The 20,590-nt window shown below is 40.6% G+C and overlaps 1 protein-coding gene across 6 annotated transcripts in view; it reads right to left on the reverse strand.

The window, feature by feature from the left end:
- The window catches only part of si:ch211-197h24.6 (uncharacterized), a 102,434-nt gene that overhangs the window by 20,701 nt on the left and 61,143 nt on the right, over positions 1–20,590 (reverse strand). For all 6 annotated transcript variants that reach the window (XM_059972519.1, XM_059972518.1, XM_059972514.1 and 3 more), the window contains exons 13-19: positions 17,846–17,903; positions 15,848–15,937; positions 14,909–15,045; positions 11,817–11,909; positions 7,752–7,809; positions 5,890–6,036; positions 2,644–2,790 (exon numbers count right to left, since the gene is read on the reverse strand). In XM_059972519.1, the coding sequence (XP_059828502.1) occupies positions 2,644–2,790; positions 5,890–6,036; positions 7,752–7,809; positions 11,817–11,909; positions 14,909–15,045; positions 15,848–15,937; positions 17,846–17,903 (730 nt within the window). The remainder of the gene's footprint in view (positions 1–2,643; positions 2,791–5,889; positions 6,037–7,751; positions 7,810–11,816; positions 11,910–14,908; positions 15,046–15,847; positions 15,938–17,845; positions 17,904–20,590) is intronic.

The following is a 20,590-nucleotide window of genomic DNA, read 5'->3' on the forward strand; positions in this document are numbered from 1 at the left end:
CAGTAGTATCCAAGCTTAAAGAGAATATACAACTGAGGTTCTGCTGTTAATGGTGCTGCCAGCAGAGGAAGAAACTGCAGTCAGGATATTTTTATTCATTCATTCAACGGATGCGAGTTTGAAATAGTGAGTCAATAGGTAAGTGAGCATCCTGAATTTTCCTTGAGAAGGAATGATGAGCTGACCTGCTGCAATCCTTGAGGTGTGGGTACACCTAAAGTGCTCTTAGGGAGTGTAACTTGTACTGTGCTGTGCTTCTAGAGCATTGTTGAAATTGCACTGTTCCTGGAAAATGGCCTGTATTCATTTTCACTCCTGACTCAACTCTTGTAGGTGTGGGGGGGAATGGGGGAATCACACGGTGATTAACTCGCTACAGGATTCCTAGCCCCACATTGATGCCACACTCAATTAAACGCTGCCTTGATAACAAGGGCAGCCGGTCTCACTTCACCTCTGCAGTCCAGCTCCGTGTTTGCACCAAGTCTGCAATGAGCTCAGAAGCTGAATGAATGTCGTGGAATCCTGGAGCCTCTATAAGCACAATGTTGCTTAGTAGGTGTTGCTTGATAGCCCTATTGATTTCCCTTTCGATGACTATGATGATAACTGAGAGTAGACAATGTGGCTATGTTAGATTTATCCTGTTTCCTATGGACAGGACATACCAAAGCAACTTTCCTCATTGTTGGGTTGATGTACAAGGGTGCAGCAAGTCCTGGAGCACAAGTCTTCAATACCATTGCCAGGCCCATGGTATTTGCTTTTAATCAATGCCTTTTTGCCACAGAGTGAATCAAATTAACTGAAGATTGGCATGCCAGGGACACCAGTAGAGGCAAGACAGATTATCCACTTGGCACATGTAGTGGAAGTTTCTCTTTTGCACCAAAGAAGTGTACTCCACCCTCGCTGCCTCCCGTTCAATTGTCCATTCAGAGCTAGATGAGGCAAGACTGCACAGCTTAGGTCTGATCCACTGGCTGTGGACCTGCTTAGCTCTATCTATTGCAGGCTTTTTGTGTTGTTCAACATGAGTGTAGAAGCACCAGGTTGATTCCTGATTCTCAGGTTCCCAGTGCTGCTTCACTCCTCCTTCTCCGAAGCAGGAAAAAAGCCCCCTTCTTTGGTATAGCAGGGGAAACAATGGTTCACAGGGCATTATGATTGTAGTTGAGTAGCATTCTGTTACTGCTGACTGCTCTCAGCACTTTATGGATGCTCAATCCAAAGTTGCTGTATCTGTTCAGTCTGCCTCATTTAGCATAGTAGTAGTGCAACAAACATAGTCAGACTTTGTGTCCATAAGGACTATGTGCTGACCACTTGGACTTATCGTGGAGGGATGCATTTGCAATAGATAGACGTGAGGATGAGATCGTCGGCTTTCTCTATGTTAGTTCCCTCACCACCTTCCACCAACCCAATCTGAAGGCAATGTTATTTAGCACTTGGCCAGCTCAGTCAGTGGAGGTGTTACTGAGTTACTCTGGGTGATGGACATTCAAGTCCCCTACCCAGAGCACATTTGGAGCCTTTCCCACTCTCAGTACTTCCTCAAAGTGGTGTTCTGTCTAACTTGGACTTAATTCATCAGATGAAGAAGGACAGTAGGTAGCAATAACCAGGTTTTCTTGCCTGAGATTAATATTTCATGAGATCTGGAGTCAATGTTGATGGTTCCCAGGATTGTTCATTCTGATTACTAAAGTTTCAGTATGGCCATCTATCACAGAAGAATGTATTTCAAAATTAAAAGTAAAATAAATTCAGCAGCTCAAAATTGATATTTACATCCTGTGGTAAGATAGCAGGTGCTGCATGTTATTTTCTGTCACAGCCGATAACACATGGATAGGCATATAACCTGAGGATGAAGTGAGAGGAAGAACTTTGCTTCCATGAGATTGAAGACTGAGCTAGAAGAGCAAAGAGCACCCAGTAAATCAGATGTCTAGAACATGAAAGCACAGCACTGCACAAATGCTGCATCGCAAAAACAGAACTGATTTCTTCCATATGACTGTTTTGTCCCATATTGAAACAATCACATCAAAATCTTTTGTCCTATGAAATCTGACTGGGTCACAGGCAATTAAAAATAAATACCAGACACAACTAGTTTTACCAGCATCCTGGACTCTCAGTTAAGAGAATCCAGGGCAAAAGTTAAGACCAACACATTTGAAACCACCTTCACCCAGAAGTTAATATTCAATAACAAATTACAGATGCTGGAAATCTGAAATAGAAATAGAAATAATTGGGAACCCTCAGCTACTCACTAAGTAACTGTGCAAAAAGAAACAATGAGATTTGAGTTTAAGATTTTTTTGTCTTTATTTCACACAGAAATACCTGGTAGTTAACCTATTCCAAATTATTCAGCATTGTTAATCAATGAAAATCTTTGTCTTTGTTTAGTCATTGGGTTAAGCAGGACAAGGATGAGTCAGTATTGCTTTACAACATTTTCGAACAGGTATGAAAATATAACTTAATAGAATTCTCAGATTTGTATTACACAAACGAAGGCAGGGAACCTGTCATAACGATCTACAATAGCAAGCTTTCCTTTGTGGTACAATATAGATGTAATTAACTTTGATTCAGGAGAGAGTAAAATGCCATAGACAAACCTACTTTTTGAGGAAGTTACTCTACTTCGAGGCTTGGAACTTGTGCTAGCATACAGATTTCTATCTGTACATCTTGAAGAGCATGAGGTTTCCACGCAGGTTCTCTGATCTTGGTCAATATTACAGTATTCCATGTCTTGCAGCTGGCTTTCTAAAATGAAGAAGAGAGCACATGTTTTCAAATAATTAAAACCTACTCTCCCAATAAAGTATATGCCAAGCAGTTGACAGCTTCAATTTAAACAAGAGCCTATGGTATTACAGGAAAGATACTAGTGTAGACAGGAGGAAAAGTGTAGAAATAAAGGGGGCCTGTTCTGGTTGGCTGGCAGTGACTAGCGCTCTCCGCAGGGGTCTTGTCAAGTTACATGTTAATGAAGTGGATGATGGGATTGATGGTTTTATAGATGCTGAATGTATACTGCTTAACTGCTGCCTCTATTGGATCTGTCAGTGGGACAGGAATATACTCAGTGATGAAAATGGTGTCTGGGACGTTGTCTGTCCGGTATGATTTCAGGAATATGACTGTAACAGCTCTCACAATTTTGGCATCAGTCCCTGGAACCAGCACAAAGGCAAATCTAACTGATTTGCTCTTTACCTATTTTTGTGGGACAGTGTTCACTGAATAAGTCCATATATATAGTTTCAGTATTACATCATGGACTTCTTGCATCACAGAAGAACATATTAGGAATAGATTCATCAAATTTAACAAGCTTCTGTACATGTGTTGTGGAGACAACAACTGACTGCATCACGATGTGGTGTGGAAACACCAACGCCTTTGAATGGAAAATCCTATGAGTGGATTCGGCTAGTACACCACAGGTAAAGCTCTCCCAGCCATTGAGCATATCTACATGAAAGGCTGTCATAGGAAAGCAGCCTCCATCATCAAGAGATCAACACCACCCAGGTCATGCTCTCTCCTCGTTGCTGCCATCAGGTAGATTATAAAAGAGCCTCAGGACTTGCAGCACTAGGTGCAAGAAGTTACTACCCTTCAACCATCGGCTTCTTAAACAAAAGGGGACAACAACACTTACTTGTCTCATCACTGAAATGTTTCAGCAACCGATGATCTCATTTTAAGGACTCTTTATCTCATGTTCTCATTATTCATTGCTATCTCTTTATATTTGCATTTGCACAGTTTTCTGTCTTCTGCATTCCGTTTGATCGTTCATTGATCCTTTATAACTACTATTCTACACATTTGCTGAGTATAACAACTAAATGAATCTCAGGATTGTAAATGGTGACACACACACTTTGATAATAAAGCTTACTTTGAATTTTAAACAAACTCAAATTTGATTTTCATATAGTTTGGAAAGACTGCAGCTGCTGCATTTTATTCTGTCACATAGATTAGCATATAGCATTAGGATCAGGTGGAAAGAAGAACTTTGTTTCAATGCGATTGAAGACCAAACCTGGTGGTGCGAATCCCGAGGCTCTTTTACCCTCTACCTGATAGCGATGAAGTGGTGCCACACGTGAGGCTGCTTACCAAGTTAAGGGCCCATGGTATTACAGGAAAGTTACTAACATGGTTACAGCATCGGCTGATTGGCAGGAGGCAGTGAGTAGGAATAAAAGCATCCTTTTCTGGTTGGCTGCCAGTGACTAGTGGTGTTCCATAGGGGTCAGAGTTGGGACCACTTCTTCTTATGCTGCATATAGATGATTTAGATGATGGAATAGATGGTTTTGTTGTCAAGTTTTCAGATGATACGAAGATTGGTGGAGGGGCAGGTAATGTTGTGGAAACAGGTAGGATGCAGAAGGACATTTTCAGATTAGGAGAATGGGCAAGAAAGTGGCAAATGAAATACAATATTGGAAAATGCATGGTCATGCTCTTTGGTAGTAGAAACAAATGTGTGGACTATTTTCTAAGTGGGGAGAAAATCCAAAAATCTGAAATGCAAGGGGACTTGGGAGTCCTCGTGCAGAACACTCTGAAGGTTAACTTGCAGGTAGAGTTGGTGGTGAAGAAGGCAAATGACGTGTCAGCGTTCATTTCAGGAAGTCAAGGATACAAGAGCAAGGATGTGATCCTGAGGCTTTACAAGGCACTGCTGAGGCCTCACCTCGAGAATTGTGAACAGTTTTGGGCCCCTCATCTTAGAAAAGGTGTGAGGGTTTGGAGGAGGTTCACAAGGATGATTCCAGGAATGAAAGGGTTATCATACAAAGAACACTTTATGGCTCTGGGTCTGCATTTGCTGGAATTCAGAAGGATGAGGGGGCATCTCATTGAAACCTTATGAATGTTGAAAGACCTAGACAGAGCAGATTTTGAAAGGACGTATCCCATGATAGGAGAGTCTAGGACAAGAGGGCACAGCTCCAGGATAGAGGGATGCCCTTTCAAATCAGAGATGTGGAGAAATTTCTTTAGCCAAAGGGTGGTGAATTTGTGGCCACATGCAGCTGTGGAGGCCAGGTGATCAGATGTATTTAAGGCAGAGATTGATAGGTTCTTGATTGGACATTGCATCAAAGGTTACAGGGAGAAGGCCAGGAACTGGGGTTAAGGAGGAGAGAAAAAAAAATCAGCCATGAATGGTGGAGCAGGCTTGATGAGCCAGATGGCTTAATTCTGCTCTTATTTCTTATGGACCCAAAAAACGAAATGCCTAGAACAGGAAACCACAGTACTGTCTGTATGCATCCTCCACAGCAGAAACAGAATAATTAAACAACCCATATTGAACCAATCAAAACCTTTCATCCTATGAAATCTAGCTGGGTTTGTACAGTTGTAGACAATTAAAAATAAATAACAGGTTTCAATATGTTTCAACAGGTACATTTAATATCAGAGAAATGCATACACAATTGGTTTAAGAACAATCCTGGATTCTCAGGTAAGAGAATCCAGTGCGAAAGTTAAGACTAACACATTTGAAACCATCTTCACTTGGAAAGGAATATTCATACAGAAATACCTAGTAGCTAACCTATTCCAAATTATTCAGCATTGTCTATGTTTGAAAGTATTTGCCTTTGTTCAGTCATTGGGATAAGCAGGACCAGGACCTACTAAAATGGTTTACAGCATTTTCTGACAAATATGAAAATATAGCTTGATGAAATTCTCAGATTTGCACCACACAAAGACAGGGATTCATAACAATCTACAATAGCAAGCTTTCCTTTGTGACACAATATAGGTGTAATTAACAATACACAATATAGGTGTCAGGAGACCGTAAAATGCCACAGACAAACCTACCTTTTGAGGAAGTTACTCCCCTACCAGGCTTGGAACTTGAGCGAGCATACTGATTTCTATCTGTACATCTTGAAGAGCACGAGGTTTCCACGCAAGTTCTCTGATCTTGGTCAATATTACAGTATTCCATGTCTTGCAGCTGGCTTTCTAAAATTAAAAAGAGGCCACATGCTTTCAAATAACTGAAATTTACTCTCTCAATATAAGTTTATCCCAAGCATTTGACCACTTCAAATACTGTACATGAAACTGTTAAACAAGATAAGAGCCTATGGTATTACAGGAAAGATACTAGCATAGACAGGAGATTGGCTAACTGGCAAGAGGCAAAGAGTGGGAATAAAGGAAGCCTACAGAGACTCTTCAGAAGAACCTGGACATTATGACAATAGGCAAAGAAGAGGCAAATGGAATACAATGTAGGAAATTGTATGGCATGCACCTTGGCAGAAGGAATAAAGGTATAGACTACCTTATAAACAGAGCGAATTCAAAAATCAGAGGTGCAAATGACTTGCTAAGGCCACATTTGGAGTAATGTGAGCAGTTCTGGTTCTCGTATTTAAGAAAGGATGTGCTGGTATTAGACGGGATCCAGAGGGGTTCTGTAATACAGGTAGCCCCCGTTTTTCAAACATTTGCTTTATGACAACTCACTGTTACAAAAGACCTACATTAGCACCTGTTTTCGCTAACCAAAGAGGACTTCCACTTTTACGAAACACGTGCTTTATACATGTTACCCCTAGAAAGACTACCATGACCATGAAGCCTTGTGCAGGCAGTTGTGTGCGCATGTGTGTACGTGCCGATTTTTTTTTCTCCACATCGATTTTGGCTCACTGGGTTCTTGATTTTTATAAGTGAAACTACACCGTACATACAATATTTCTATTTTATATAGGCTGTATATGTATCATTCCTGCTTTTACTATACGTTCGTGTTATTTGTTTGATTTGGTAGGTTGGGGGAGTCCAGAACCAGAGGCCACAGTTTAAGAATAAGGGGTAGGCCATTTAGAACAGAGTTGAGGAAAAACTTTTTCACCCAGAGAGTTGTGGATCTATGGAATGCTCTGCCTCAGAAGGCAGTGGAGGCCAATTCTCTGGATGCTTTCAAGAAAGAGTTAGATAGAGCTCTTAAAGATAGCAGAGTCAAGGGATATGGGGGGGGGAGGGCACGAACGGAGTACTGATTGTGGGTGATCAGCCATGATCACATTGAATGGTGGTGCTGGCCTACTTCTGCACCTATTGTCTATTGTTATTTTTTTGGATCTGGGAACGCTCAAAATATTTCCCCCATATAAATTAATGGTAATTGCTTCTTCGCTTTACGACATTTTGGCTTACAAACAGTTTCATAGGAACGCTCTAATTCGGATAGCGGGGAAACCTGTAATCCTTCCAGGAATAAATGGATTAATGCATGAGCAGCTTTGATGGCTCCAGATCTGTATTCACTGGGGTTCAGAAGAATGAGAGTGGATCTCATTGAAACTTACTGAATATTAAAATGCCTACATAGAGTAGATGTGGAGAAAATATTTCAAATAACGAGAGTCTAGGTCCATTGGGCAGTCTCAGAATAGAATGACGTCCCTTTAGAACAGAGATGAAGAGGAATTTCTTTACCTAGAGGGTATTGAATCTCAGAAAAGTACATGTTCAGAAAAGCATATACATAGTATCAATTGTTCTTAAAATTATGTAAAACTTGAATAATTTGGCACAGGGAGATAGCACATGTTGTGAGATTGGTCACAAGAACTGTTGCTAAATAAAGGAACATTCTGACAATTTCACAGAGATTTTTCATACTTGTTACTGTTCACAGCAAAACAGTTGATGTTGTATTTTACCATCTATTGCTTCAGCGGTCCTCTCACTGGGTGGACGGGTATCATAATCTCGAATCACCTGGAAATTTAAAAAAAAACTTTGAAGAAGGAACAATGTTAATCTATTCTAATATAATCAAATATCAAATTTACTTAAGTTGATGATAAACATTCACGTAGCTCCTCTTCTACCTTTCGCAAAACAAAGTTTAGATAATATGGACAGGTGCCCACCATACTAAGCGAATATGGTGGCGGGCGTGTATGGCCTGTTTTCCTGTTCAATCACTCCTTTTACATCCTTCACCTTGGAAACTAGGTTCTGTGAATCTTCCGGGGCACCACATTTCAGCCCACTGACAAAATGCCAGAATCTTTTCATTGGCTCTGCTGTATTTTGCAACCCAATCCATTACCAATTATATTAAAAAAACTGTAATCTAAATGAATTATTTATCAGCTTGATCCCAACTCAGCAGCATCACAATGGCTAAGCATGCCAAGAAATAGCATCCAATTTGCAGCAACTTGTTCTTAGGTTCTGTCAAAGACTCCATCCTTCAGATCTCACTGAGTTAAGATGACCATGGAACTAATGTATGTCTGGAGCAGTAAAACTTCAGGTTGTTAATGGCAGAAAATCTGGCAATCACAGTGGATTTGAAAAATGTCAGTGGAAAGTTGTTTTTCTTACAATTATATATGAAATATTATCTCTTTACATTATATACAAATATTAACTCAGGTGAAATTTAGGGATAGTGAAGAATAACTGCTGATTGAAACTAAGCATAAAACAAGAATATTACACAATTGAAAAGTCAGCTAGGAAACATAACAGTGGTCATATCTATACCTGAGATAATAAAAAATAATTGGGATTGTAAATTAGTAAATGGATTTATTATTGTCAAGTATTGAAGGAGAGTGAAAAATTTCATTTTGCAAGCCATCCATAAAGATAATTTCAATGATAGAGATGGAAAATGACATTACATTCATTTGTAAGTGTACAGTTAGGGCAGTAAGAATGGTTCCAGGGCCTGTGTTTGGTTCCTTGTATGAGATGTGGGAAATCAGGGACACCTCCACACTCCCGGATAATCACACTCACACTCACACCAGGTGCACTGAGCTCACAGAACATGTTAAAGAACTGGAGCTGCAACTCGATGAACTTCAGCTCATAAGAAAAACTGAAAAGATGATAGGGGTTACAGGGAAACAGTCACCTCAAGGCTGGAAGAGGCAGGTGAATGGATGACTGTCAGGAAAGGGAAGAGAAATAGTCAGCTGTTACAGGGTACTCCTGTGACCATTTCCCTCAATAGCAAGTATACCATTTTGGATCCTGTTTGGGGGCGGGGGCACGAAGAGGAGACCTACCAGGGTTTGCCGCAGCGACTGGGTCTCTGACACCAAGTCTGGTGCTGTGGCCTAGAAGGGAAGGGAGACAGTGGTGATAGGAGATTCCATAGTTAAAGGAGTAGATAGGAGTCTGTGGACATGATAGAGACACCAAAATGTTATGTTACCTTCTGTGGTCTCAGATTGTGTCCACAATATTCTAAAGAGGGGAGGGTGAGCAGCCAGACATTCTGGTACTGTACATATTGGTATAGGAAAGAAAAGGAAGGAGACCCTGACAAGAGAATTGAGAGAGCTAGGTAGAAAGCTGAAAAGCAGGACCTCCGGGGTAACCATCTCTGTGTTGCTGCCTGTGCACCCCACCAGTGAGGGCAAGAACAGATTAGTCTGGCTGAAGGAACTGGTACAGAGGGTAGGGTTTCAGATACATTGATTATTAGGATCTCTTCTCAGGAAGGAATGATCTGTACAAAGGGGACAGACTATGCCTGAACCCGAGGGGACCAATATCCTTGTAGGCTGGTTTACTGGAGCTGATGGGGAGGTTTAAACCTAATTTGGCAGGAGATGGGAAACAGATTGGTAAGGCTTGGTACAGAGATGTTAGTTTACAAGCAGAAGTAGTATATAGTGACACCATCATGAAAGGCAGGCAGAAAATAGGGCAAAATTGCAATCAGTGGGATGGGTTGCAGTGTAAAAGATAGGCAAAGTTGAATAGGAGGACAATATTGCATGACCTCAGTATACGAAATAAGGTAAATGATCTTGTAGCATAGTTAGAGATTAGCAAGTATGCCGTTATGGGTACCACAGAGTCATGGCTGAAAAACTATTGTAACTGGGAGCTTAATATCCAAGGACACACAATTTATCAAAAAGACAAGCAAGTAGGCAAAAAGAGGAGTGGTTCTGCTGGTAAAAATAAAAGCAAAACTTTAGAAAGAGGTGACATAGGATCGGAAGATGTAGAATCCTTGTGGGTAGAGTTATAAAACTGCAAGGGTAAGACCCTGATGAAAGTTATTTACAGTCCACCAAACAGCAGCCAGGATGTGGTCATCTAATTACAGCAGAAATTAGAAAAAACATGTCAAAAAGGGAACATTCAGTTAGTCATGGGGAATTGCAATATGCAGATAGGTTGCAGAAATCAGGGTGATGCTTGATCTCAAGAGAGAAAATTTGTGGAATGCCTCTGATACAGCTTTTCAGGGCAGTTTGTGGTTGAGTCCAGCAATTCTGAAGTGGGTGTTGTGTAGTGAAGCACTTGATTAGGAAGCAAAAAGTAATGGAACCATTAGGAAAGAGTGATCATAATATGATCGAATTCAACCTGAAACTTGAGAAGGAGAAGCTGAAGTCAGACATATCAGTATTACAGTGGAGTAAAGGGAATTGCAAAGGCAAGAGAGAGGAGTTGACCAAAGTTGATTGGAAGGGGACACTAGCAGGGATGATGGCAGAATAGCAATGGCTGCAGTTTCTGGGAGCAATCAGAAGGCACAGGGCAGATACATCAAAAATGAAAAGCAAGTATTCTAAAGGTGATGATGCATCTGTCAAAGCCAATATAAAAGCAAACATGAGGGCATACATTAGAGGAAAAATTAGGGGGAAGTTTAGGATTGTGAATTTTTAAAAAACCAACAGAAGGCAACAAAAAAACCATAAGGCAGTGGCGGGGAGAGCTGAAATATAAGCTAGCCAATAATATTGAAAACTATGCCAAAAGATTTTTCGAAAATATATAAACAGTAAAAGAGGGATGAGAGTAGATATTGGGCTGCTGGAAAATTACACTTGAGAGATAGTAAATGGGGATAATGAAATACAGGATGAACTGAAGAAGTATTTTGCATCAGTCTTCACTGTGGAAGACACTAGTAGTATGCCGGTTCAGGATTGTCAATGGGCAGAAGTGAGTGTAGTTGCTATTTGTGGAGTAAAAATTAAGCTTGAGGACTGGGGGTTGGCAGAATCGTGGGATTCTGTGGGCCCCACAGAGACACCTGGATGATATGTTGCCTCCCTGGTGCCATGATCAGGGATGTCTCCGATCAGGTCCATAGCATTCTTAAGGCTGAGGGTAAGCAGCCAGAAGTTGCACCATTAGGCTCTTGAACCAGAGAGGGTAACTTCACTCAACTTGAGTTGCCTCAATACCGAACTGTACCCACTGAACTGGGCTCATTTTCAAGGTCTCTTCATCTCACATTTTTGATGTTTACACATTACTTATTTGTGTATTTACTTGCTTATTATTTATTCCCCTCCCCCTTCTTTTAGTAGTTGCACAGTTTGTTGATTATTTTTTGAACACTGGTGTTCATCCTGTTGATGTGGTCTTTCATTGATTCTAATGTGTTTCTTGTACAGTACTTCTTGTGATTCCCTGCAAGAAAATGAATCTCAGGGTTGTATATGGTGACATATATGTACTTTGATAATAAATTTACTTTGAACTTTGAGTATTAGTACAAGAAAGTGACACTGATACAGACAATAAACCCTGATGAATGGCAGAGTTGGCACAAGAGCTTAGATAACCTACCATTTGTGTGCTCAAGCCATGAGGCACAAGATCAGGTAGGATGTCAGGGTCTTGAACCATATGGTTCCATTAAAAGTAGTGCCCATCCAGGTGGATGCAATAAGTTTCACACTGTCACAGGTTTCCCTTTCCCTACTAATGAGCATTTAATATTGTAGACTTACCTTCACTCTTCCCCTTCCGTTAGTCTTTTCCATTTCTGCTGCTTCATATTTTATAATGTATTTGCTAAAACTTGAATTTGGATGCCTCCTTCTCTGAAAAACACGATTTGTTTCATCAACAGAAAAATCACCCTTGTCACAAAAGTCAGGCATTCGAGCATGGCCTACATTTGACCCTATCTTTGGCGCTGTTAGATGAATTAACTCACATATCAGGTTAACTTGTGCTACCTTGCAAATAACTACTGTTGACAAGTTTTATGTAAACTATACAACCGCACATTTTCAGACACCACACCGAGATACGAGCATCAACAAAAACTCGTTTATATAACCTCATAATTGTTGCCAGTAGATAAAGAGGTTCATTTACAACCTCCAGAAGGTCATCTCAAATGTGATATGACAATTCTGAACCAAACTTGAATGACAAAAGAATGTTCGACAGCTGTGGCAGGGCTTGAATTCTATTCCTTCCGACAAAGTAAAACCAAACGACACAGGTGACAACAAGAGTTCACTCCCAGATGAGCACAATGCTTTTTTTTATGCTCGCATTAAAACCAAACAAACATGGAAGCACCCTCACATGCACGCACAGTTCCCAGCAGCATTGTGATTTCAGTCTGAGGTTAACATGAGAGCATCCTTCAGGAAGATGAACCAGTGGAAATTGTTTGGCTAAGACAATGTATGTACCTGGCTGAGTACTGAAACCTGTGCTAATCAAATGGCTGGAGCATATACTGGTAATTTTTAACCTCTTGCTTTGGCAGTGTGAGGTACCCATATGATTTAAGGAGGATTCAATCATACTGGTGCCCAAGAAGAACGTGGTAACCTGCCTCCATGACGATTGTCCAGTAGCACTTACATCCACTGCAATAAAATGCTTTGAGAAATTGACGATGAGACATACCAACTCTATCTGAGGAGCAATTAGGATCTGCCCTAATTTGCCTACTATCACAACAGGTCAACAGTAGATGCCATTTCATTGGCTTTTCACTCAGCTCTCGATCATCTGGACAGTGAAAATGCAAACATCAGGATGCTCTTCACTGACAACCACTCTATATTCAACACTATCATCTCCTCAAAACCAATCAATAACCTCAATACATCCTTGTGCAAATGGATCCTCAATTTCCTTACTTCCAATCAGTTTGGATTGGCAACATCTCCTCCACAATCACCACAACACAGGTTAACAAGGGTGTGTGCTTAGCTCCCTACTCTACTTGCTTTACACTTATGACTGTGAGGATAAGTGCAGCCCGAGTATCATATTTAATGTTGCTTGACACCACCACAGGCCAAATCAAAGGTGGTGGCGAATCAGCATATAGAAGGGAAATTAAAAACCTGGCTGACAGTGCCACAACAATAACATCTTTCTCAATGTCAGCAAAACCAAGGAGCTGATTATTGAGTATAGGAGGATGTAACTGGAGGTCCATGAGCCAGTCTTCATCAGAGGATCAGAGATGGAAAGGGTCAGTAACCTCAATTCTATCATTTTCACCAAATCCTTTGAAATGATAAACCCAAGGAAGTTAAAGGGCTGGAGAAGGGGGAATTTATATGAGAAGACTCAAGACCTTGGAAGAAAGGGAAGGGGTAGGAGCACCTCCACTTCTCCCCCTTCCCTTTCATCCATGGTCTTCTGTCCTCTCGTATCAGATTCCCCCTTCTCCTGCCCCTTTTTCTCTTTCAACATCCCAGCTCTTCACTTCATCCCCTCCCGGTTTCAGCTATTGCCTGACATCTTGCACTTCTTCCTCCCCTCCCCCACCTTCGTATTCTGACTCCTGACGTTTTACTTTCCAGTCCTGATGAAGGATCTTGGCCCAAAACATGAGCTGTTTACTCTGTCCTGGCCTGCTGAGTTCCTCCAGCATTTTCTGTGTGCTGCTTTAGATTTCCAGCATCTGCAGACTTTCTCATGTTCAGGTTCATTATCACTGACATGTGTCGTGAAATTTGTTGTTTCGTAACAGCAGTACAGTGCAATACATTAAAATCACTGCAAGTTACAATAAGAAATAAAAATAATAAGTAGTGCAAAAAGGGAGCATGTATCTTATCAAAGAGTTCATGGCTTCATGGACAGCTCAGAAATTTAATAACAGAGAGGAAGAAGCTGTTTCCAAAACACTGCGCAGGCGTCTTTAGGATCCTGCACCTTCTCCCTAATGGTATTAATTAGAAGAGGGCACATCCTCTATGATGAAGTTACTTAATGATTGATGCCGCATCTTGAGGGACTGCCTTTTTGAAATTGTCCCTCATGGTGGGGAGGCTAGTGCCCATGATGGAGCTGGCTGCGTTTACAACCCTTGACAGCTTTATCCAATCCTGTGAATTGGTGCCTCCATAACAGACAGCCATACAACCTGTCAAATGTTCCCTGCAGTACACTTGCAGAAATCTGCTGGAGCTAGACACAGCTAATCTCGCACACTTCTAATGAAATGTAGCATTAAATAGTGTATAATATGTTAAATTTACATTTTTCTTGTGAATGGTGCCTGTGATGCTGCTGTAGTTTTCCACTGCACCTGTGCGTACACCTACTTGTGCAGTCAACAATAAACTTGACTTCAACGTCCCCCTGGACAAACAGCAGCACTTCAAAATCTTCACTGTGAGATAACACAGGTAAATGAGTATGCTATTAACTACACAAAAGTGATGGTGGAGCAGAAATTACAGATCAAAGATATGCCCACTTATCAAGTGGAAATCATTAATCAATGAAGCTATGCAAAGTCAACATGTGGCCTTTTTAAAACACATTCATCTAATTTCAATTGTAATAGTTACCATTTCAAAGAATAAATTGCATTTCTGTTGTTAATCATTTTAAAATATTAGCAATTGTTGTTAAAAATACCAATTCCAAAGAACTCTGACAGAGAAATTTGACCTTTACAATGTATAACATCTCAAATAAAAAAAACAGTATTTGCAGTTTATTCAGTTTGCTTTAATAAAATATATTAGAGCAAATTTTCTACTACTATAAAAAACTAAAAATGTGCAACATAATCACATTTATGATGAATGTATTTGTTATTTTGTGTACTTACCATGTACATCTTCATGTGTTTATATCCAGAGATGTGAGCCACCATAGGTTTAAGAGCCAATTCATAATGGCACAGCTCACAGTAATATATTGGTTTAAACTGTTCTTTGTAATGATATTCAGTCAAAAAATCTAGCCCTGGAAATAGAAGTACATACATACTTTTACTATGATAAGACAAGTAAGGGATTACAGAATTATTGACTAATTGTGACACCACTCACACTAGCAATTTCCAAGCCTTACAACTCCTCAATTTTTAAATTTTCAATTACAATTTTCCCAGATCTCCATGAACTCCAAGATTTACACTTGATTCTCAAAATAATTATCCCAATAGGAATTTCAATAGGACACGAATCACAAAATTGGAGAACAGCACAGCTCATGAAGCTGTAATTTAGCTCAAGTTAGTACTGGTGTTTTAAAGAGAAATCCTTCCTGCAGTTCTTTCCCTTTATGATCTTTATGCTATTCCCTGTTGAAAACTAATGGCAAATCTGTAGCTACCTCCCTCTCCACCATGAATTTGTTTCCACTGCCCTCTTAGCATCCACATCCATTTCAACCACACTCTTTGCTTGTTTCCAGTACACTCTTACATTGAACACGTTTCCACCACACACTAGAGCAAAGCTTTTCAAAGTCCAATCAGACACTGCACTAGAAAATAATTCTGGGCATCAAACCAGCTTTGAGAACGGTTTCATTTTATTTACTCTATTGTATGAATTGGAAGTCCTCCATCAAATCTCTTTTCACCCTTTTCCTCTCTAAAGAGGACAAGACTAAAGTTTCTGTACTAAGCAAGATCTGCCATTCATGATTTCTCATTGCCTAAAACATGCGCTTTGAGATTTTTTGGAACAGTCATATTTTAATAATACTTTCAAGCGACACATGAAATTGTGTAGAAATGAAATAACAAAAAAAAACAGACCTATTATTGCCTCCATAAAATTAGATTTTTTGATGTGGTCTTCCAAAATTTTTGATCCTATTGAACATTGCAAGTCATCAGCTGTTGCAGCTGTTGAAAACAAAATAAAGTCAGGTACAAAGGAATGAGTGCTAATAATTCCTTGCCCACTTGGAAAACTGGATTTCTCCTGGGGCAACGATACCAAGCAATGGCAACAAATTGATACCTCTCACAATGAACCAGACTTCACAGTAAGAACAACACTCACAAAATGCTGGTGGAACACAGCAGGCCAGGCAGCATCTATAGGGAGAAGTGCTGTCAGGATTCGTCAGGACGGGTCTCAGCCCGAAACGTCGACAGCGCTTCTCCCTATGGATGCTGCCTGGCCTGCTGTGTTCCACCAGCATTTTTGTGTGTGTTGTTTGAATTTCCAGCATCTGCAGATTTCCCTGTGTTCACAGTAAGAATACAGTTGAGGTTTGCAGATCGTTACACAGCTTGTTCTGATCTGACAGGTAACTTTTCAGGATACTCACCAATCAGTTCCAGAAACTCACTTTTCAAAATAATGAAGACTGAGGCTAAACGGTGATCTGATTTCAGTATTCATCAGCTAGCTACCAATATGACAACCTTTCTATACCAGAAGTATGTTGGATTTCTGTATTGAACGAGGACGCTGTGACATAATTCGCCTGTAATCATTAAAACTTGAAATAAAACTAGCATATAAAAGCAAGAACGCAACACTGTAGCTTTATAAGGCATTGGTAAGACCACACTTGGAGAATTGTGAGCTAATAAGTAATATTAAATCAAATAATTCTATTATCCAACAAAGTGTGTCTTGCATTGCAGAAAACCCAGAGGTTCACAATAATGATTTCAAGAATGAAAGAGTTATTGATGGCTCTAGGCCTGTACTCACTGGAGTTTAAAGGAATGAGAGTGGAATGGATCTCATTTACACCTACTGAATATTGAAAGGCCTGGATTGAGTGGACGCAGAAAGAAATGTTTCCTGAAGTGGGAGAGCTAACACCAGACGGCACAGCCTCAGATATGATGCCCCTTTAGAATAGAGATGGGGATAAATTCCTTTAGCCAGAGGGTAGTGAACCTGTATAATTTATTACCACAGACAATTGTGGAGACAAACGCATATTTAAAGCGGAGATTCAGAATTAGGTTTAATATCATGGCCATATCATGAAATTTGTTGCTTTGCAGCAGCAGTACATTACAATACATAATTATAAAAACTATAAATTACAATAAGAATATATTAAAAAAAAGAAAATTAAATTAAGTAGTGAAAAAAGGGGAAAAGTACTGAGGTAGTGTTTATGGTTAATCAGAGATCTGATGGTGGAGGGGTTCCTGAAACATTGAATGTGTGTCTTCAATGACAAGAGGGCATGTCCTGGGTGACAGGGGTCCTTAATGATGGATGTCCCTTTTTGAGGCATCAACTTTCGAAGGGATTTTAAAATAGATAGATGCTTGATTAGTAAGGCCATCGAAGGTTACAGGGATAAGGCAGGAGAATGGGGTTGCGAAGGAAAGTAAATCAGCCATGATCAGATGTTGGAACAGATTCACTGGGCTCAATAGCCTAATTCTGTTCCTGTGTCTCACGTTTCTTATGATCTAGGTAAATACAACAACATGCAAAATGGAGCAGATGGCTCTTGGTTACTAAATTGATCAAACTAGGGCTTCTGTTGTAACTTCCGATACAAAATTAATTGAAGTACAAAAACAAGGAGCCAGGTGGATGGCTGCTAATTCCACTTCCTGATCACCACACAACAAAAACTCAGAGAAGCAAACATTCATAAAGTAGCATCATTTGTTCTGTTATACTTAAAATTATGTATGCAAGTTGAGGAATTTGTTAGAGGGAATGGCACAGGTTTTGTGATTATCTTTAAATAAAGGAACATTCTGACACCAGAGTGTTTTTCATGCTTCTTAATGTTCAAAGCAAAAACAGTGAATGTCATATTTTACCATCTTTACTTGCAGTTGTCTTCTCACTGAGTGGAGATCCATCATAATCTCGGATCACCTGGAAATTTAATATAAAATAACTTCAAAAAAGAAACAAAGTGAATTTATTTTATTCTACTCTAATGTCAAATTTACATAGAGGCCCAACAGTATTATAGATTTTCAACAGACCAAACCAAAATGAAGACAAAAGATCATTCAAAGCAATTCAATGAATGATAATAAGAGAAGCACAAATCTGAAGAAGGGTACAAGACCATCTCAAAGACACTAAACATACCTCCGCTAGCAGTCCATTGAGAAAACCTGGAAAAATATGAAAACACAGCCACACTGCCTGGGTCAGGCCACCCCTCTAGCCAGAGAAGAATGGCACTTGTGAGAGAGGCTACTGTGGCACCAACAGTCACTCTGAAGGAGCTGCAGAAGTCAGTGGCTGTAACTGGAAATGAAGCACAGGGCTCCACAATCTCCAAGGCCTTGAACAAAAGGGTAAATATGGAAGAGTGGCGAGGAAGAAGCCCTGGCTTAAACAAAAGCATATCCTTGCCCATAAAGACTTCGCAAAACGTCACTGTAAAGATGTGGAAGAAGGTCTTGTGGTCGAATGAGACTAAAGTGGATCATTTTAGCCTCAAAACCAAGCAGTATGTATGGTTAAGCCTAATGCTGCCCATCAGCCAGGTAACATCTTTCCCGCAGTAACATATAGTAGAGGTAGCATCATGCTATGCAGATGCTTTTCAGCCTCAGGTTCTGGAAAACTAGTCAGGATTGATGGGAAGAGGAATGCTGCTATATACAGAGAGATCCTGGATAAAAATCTGATAGACTCTGCTAGAAAGTTTAAACTGGGGAGGAATTGCATCTTTTAATAAGACGATGACCCAAATCACACTGCCAGAGGAACCATGGAGTGGCTTCAGATGAAGAAAATTGATGTCTTTGAGAGACCCAGTCAAGAGTCCTGACTTTAATCCGATCAAACATCTCTGGCAGGATCTCAAGACTGCTGACCACTTCCGCTCCCCAACTAACCTGGTACAGATTGAGCAATTTTGCAAGCAGAAATAGGGAAATCTTGCTCCATCACATGCAAAGTTAATAGAGGCTTATCCAAAAACACTATTGGCTGTAACAGCTGCAAGTGATGACTCTTCTAAGCACTGAGCAAAGGGGGATGAATACTCCAGAACTGCTGACGATAGTTTTGAATACTTAGTTTTTCATGCTTGACAATTCTCTCTGTTTGGGGTCTACTGTGAAAAAAGGAGCATGTGAATCACAAATAAAAATTCTGTTTCTCAAGTCAAGATGACGCCAGTGTACAATGCTTTCTCAGTCAACATCTCCCATAGCTCAAGAAAATATCTTTTTTACTTCTTTTACAACTATTTTTCACAGTAAATGTGTTTTTGGGACTGTTAGAGCCTGCAATTTACAGTCTGGAGATCATTTGAGTGATGCAACGGTTTGCTGGCTCCAAGAAGGTTCCAGGAAGCGAGCACATACTCTGACAGCCTTGATGAGAAGAAATTTTGAGACAAGGCGCGAACTGATGCTCCACTCTATTTCACTGTTTAAAACATCCATTAATCACTGATTAAAGCGTCAAGGAAGATTGACATACAAAGGCGAATGCGGAGGTTCAGCAAGAGTTTCAGCACCAACTGCCCATTCTTTTCCCTTTTTGCTGTGCAAGGGGAGAGTGTTTAGGGGTTGATGATCCGTTAAATTTTTTTTGCGAGGAGGGGTTGTGTTCCTCTTCCATTTTGTGCAGGGGTTAGGGGGTTTTGGGGTAGTCAATGGTCAGGATGCCATTCGTTTTTGTACGGGGGTGGGGGAAGAATTAATGTTTCTCTCTGAACGATGTCCACGTTCTTTCTTTGTTTCGTGGTTATCTGGAGAAGACAAATTTCAGAGTTGTATACAGATACAAGGTTGTCAAGCCCAGGAGTGGTGGTGGGTTCAAGCTCCCACTACCTAAAATTGCTCCTCACGGCATGCGCCTCAAATAGCCCGACAAACAAGTCCAACTCCTGGCCTTTTCGTGTGGCTTAGCCTCTAAGCCAAGTGGAACTGTTTCTACTGACAGGAGAAGGGGCGAAGGCGGGTCCTGGCACCTTAAAACCAGTGTTTCGGGTAGACGAAGCTCGTCAACCTGGGAAGGCAGTCCAGCTAAGAGAGGGAAAGCTCTGATTTCAAACCTCCACTGCCTTGCAGCAATACCCACTCACGGGAAAGGCTTCGGGATTAAACCCTGAGGGCAAATCCAGAGCTGGAGTCCCTAAGACAGTCCAACATTGTCTTCAACCTTGCTCTGGCAACTCCTGCAACATCACTGGTGCCAAGCTGTATCAGCTCTTGCCCTTCCCTTGGACAACATCAGTGTCATGGAGAGGGGAGACTTGCTGCTTGGGCAACTGCCGGTCTGCCATACAACCCTGCCCAGGCCTGCTCCCTGGAGAGGACACTCCAAGACTTTCCAGGCGCAGATCCATGGTCTCATTAGACTAACGGATGCTATCAATCAATATGGATACATGTTTTTATAATAAATGAACCATTGTTCACATAAATGACTATTACAACTAGGGATTTTGATCAATTCAAAAGAGTCAAGGGTTGTGGGCTGAATATTTTTTCAAGGCACTATATACTGACGTGGATCAAACGTTATTAGAATGGTCAAACTACAGAGTACAAAAAAAAGGTCATTTTCAGGCTGTAACTGTTTAAATACTG

Source organism: Hypanus sabinus, chromosome 6, assembly GCF_030144855.1.
Source record: "Hypanus sabinus isolate sHypSab1 chromosome 6, sHypSab1.hap1, whole genome shotgun sequence".
Taxonomy (NCBI): domain Eukaryota; kingdom Metazoa; phylum Chordata; class Chondrichthyes; order Myliobatiformes; family Dasyatidae; genus Hypanus; species Hypanus sabinus.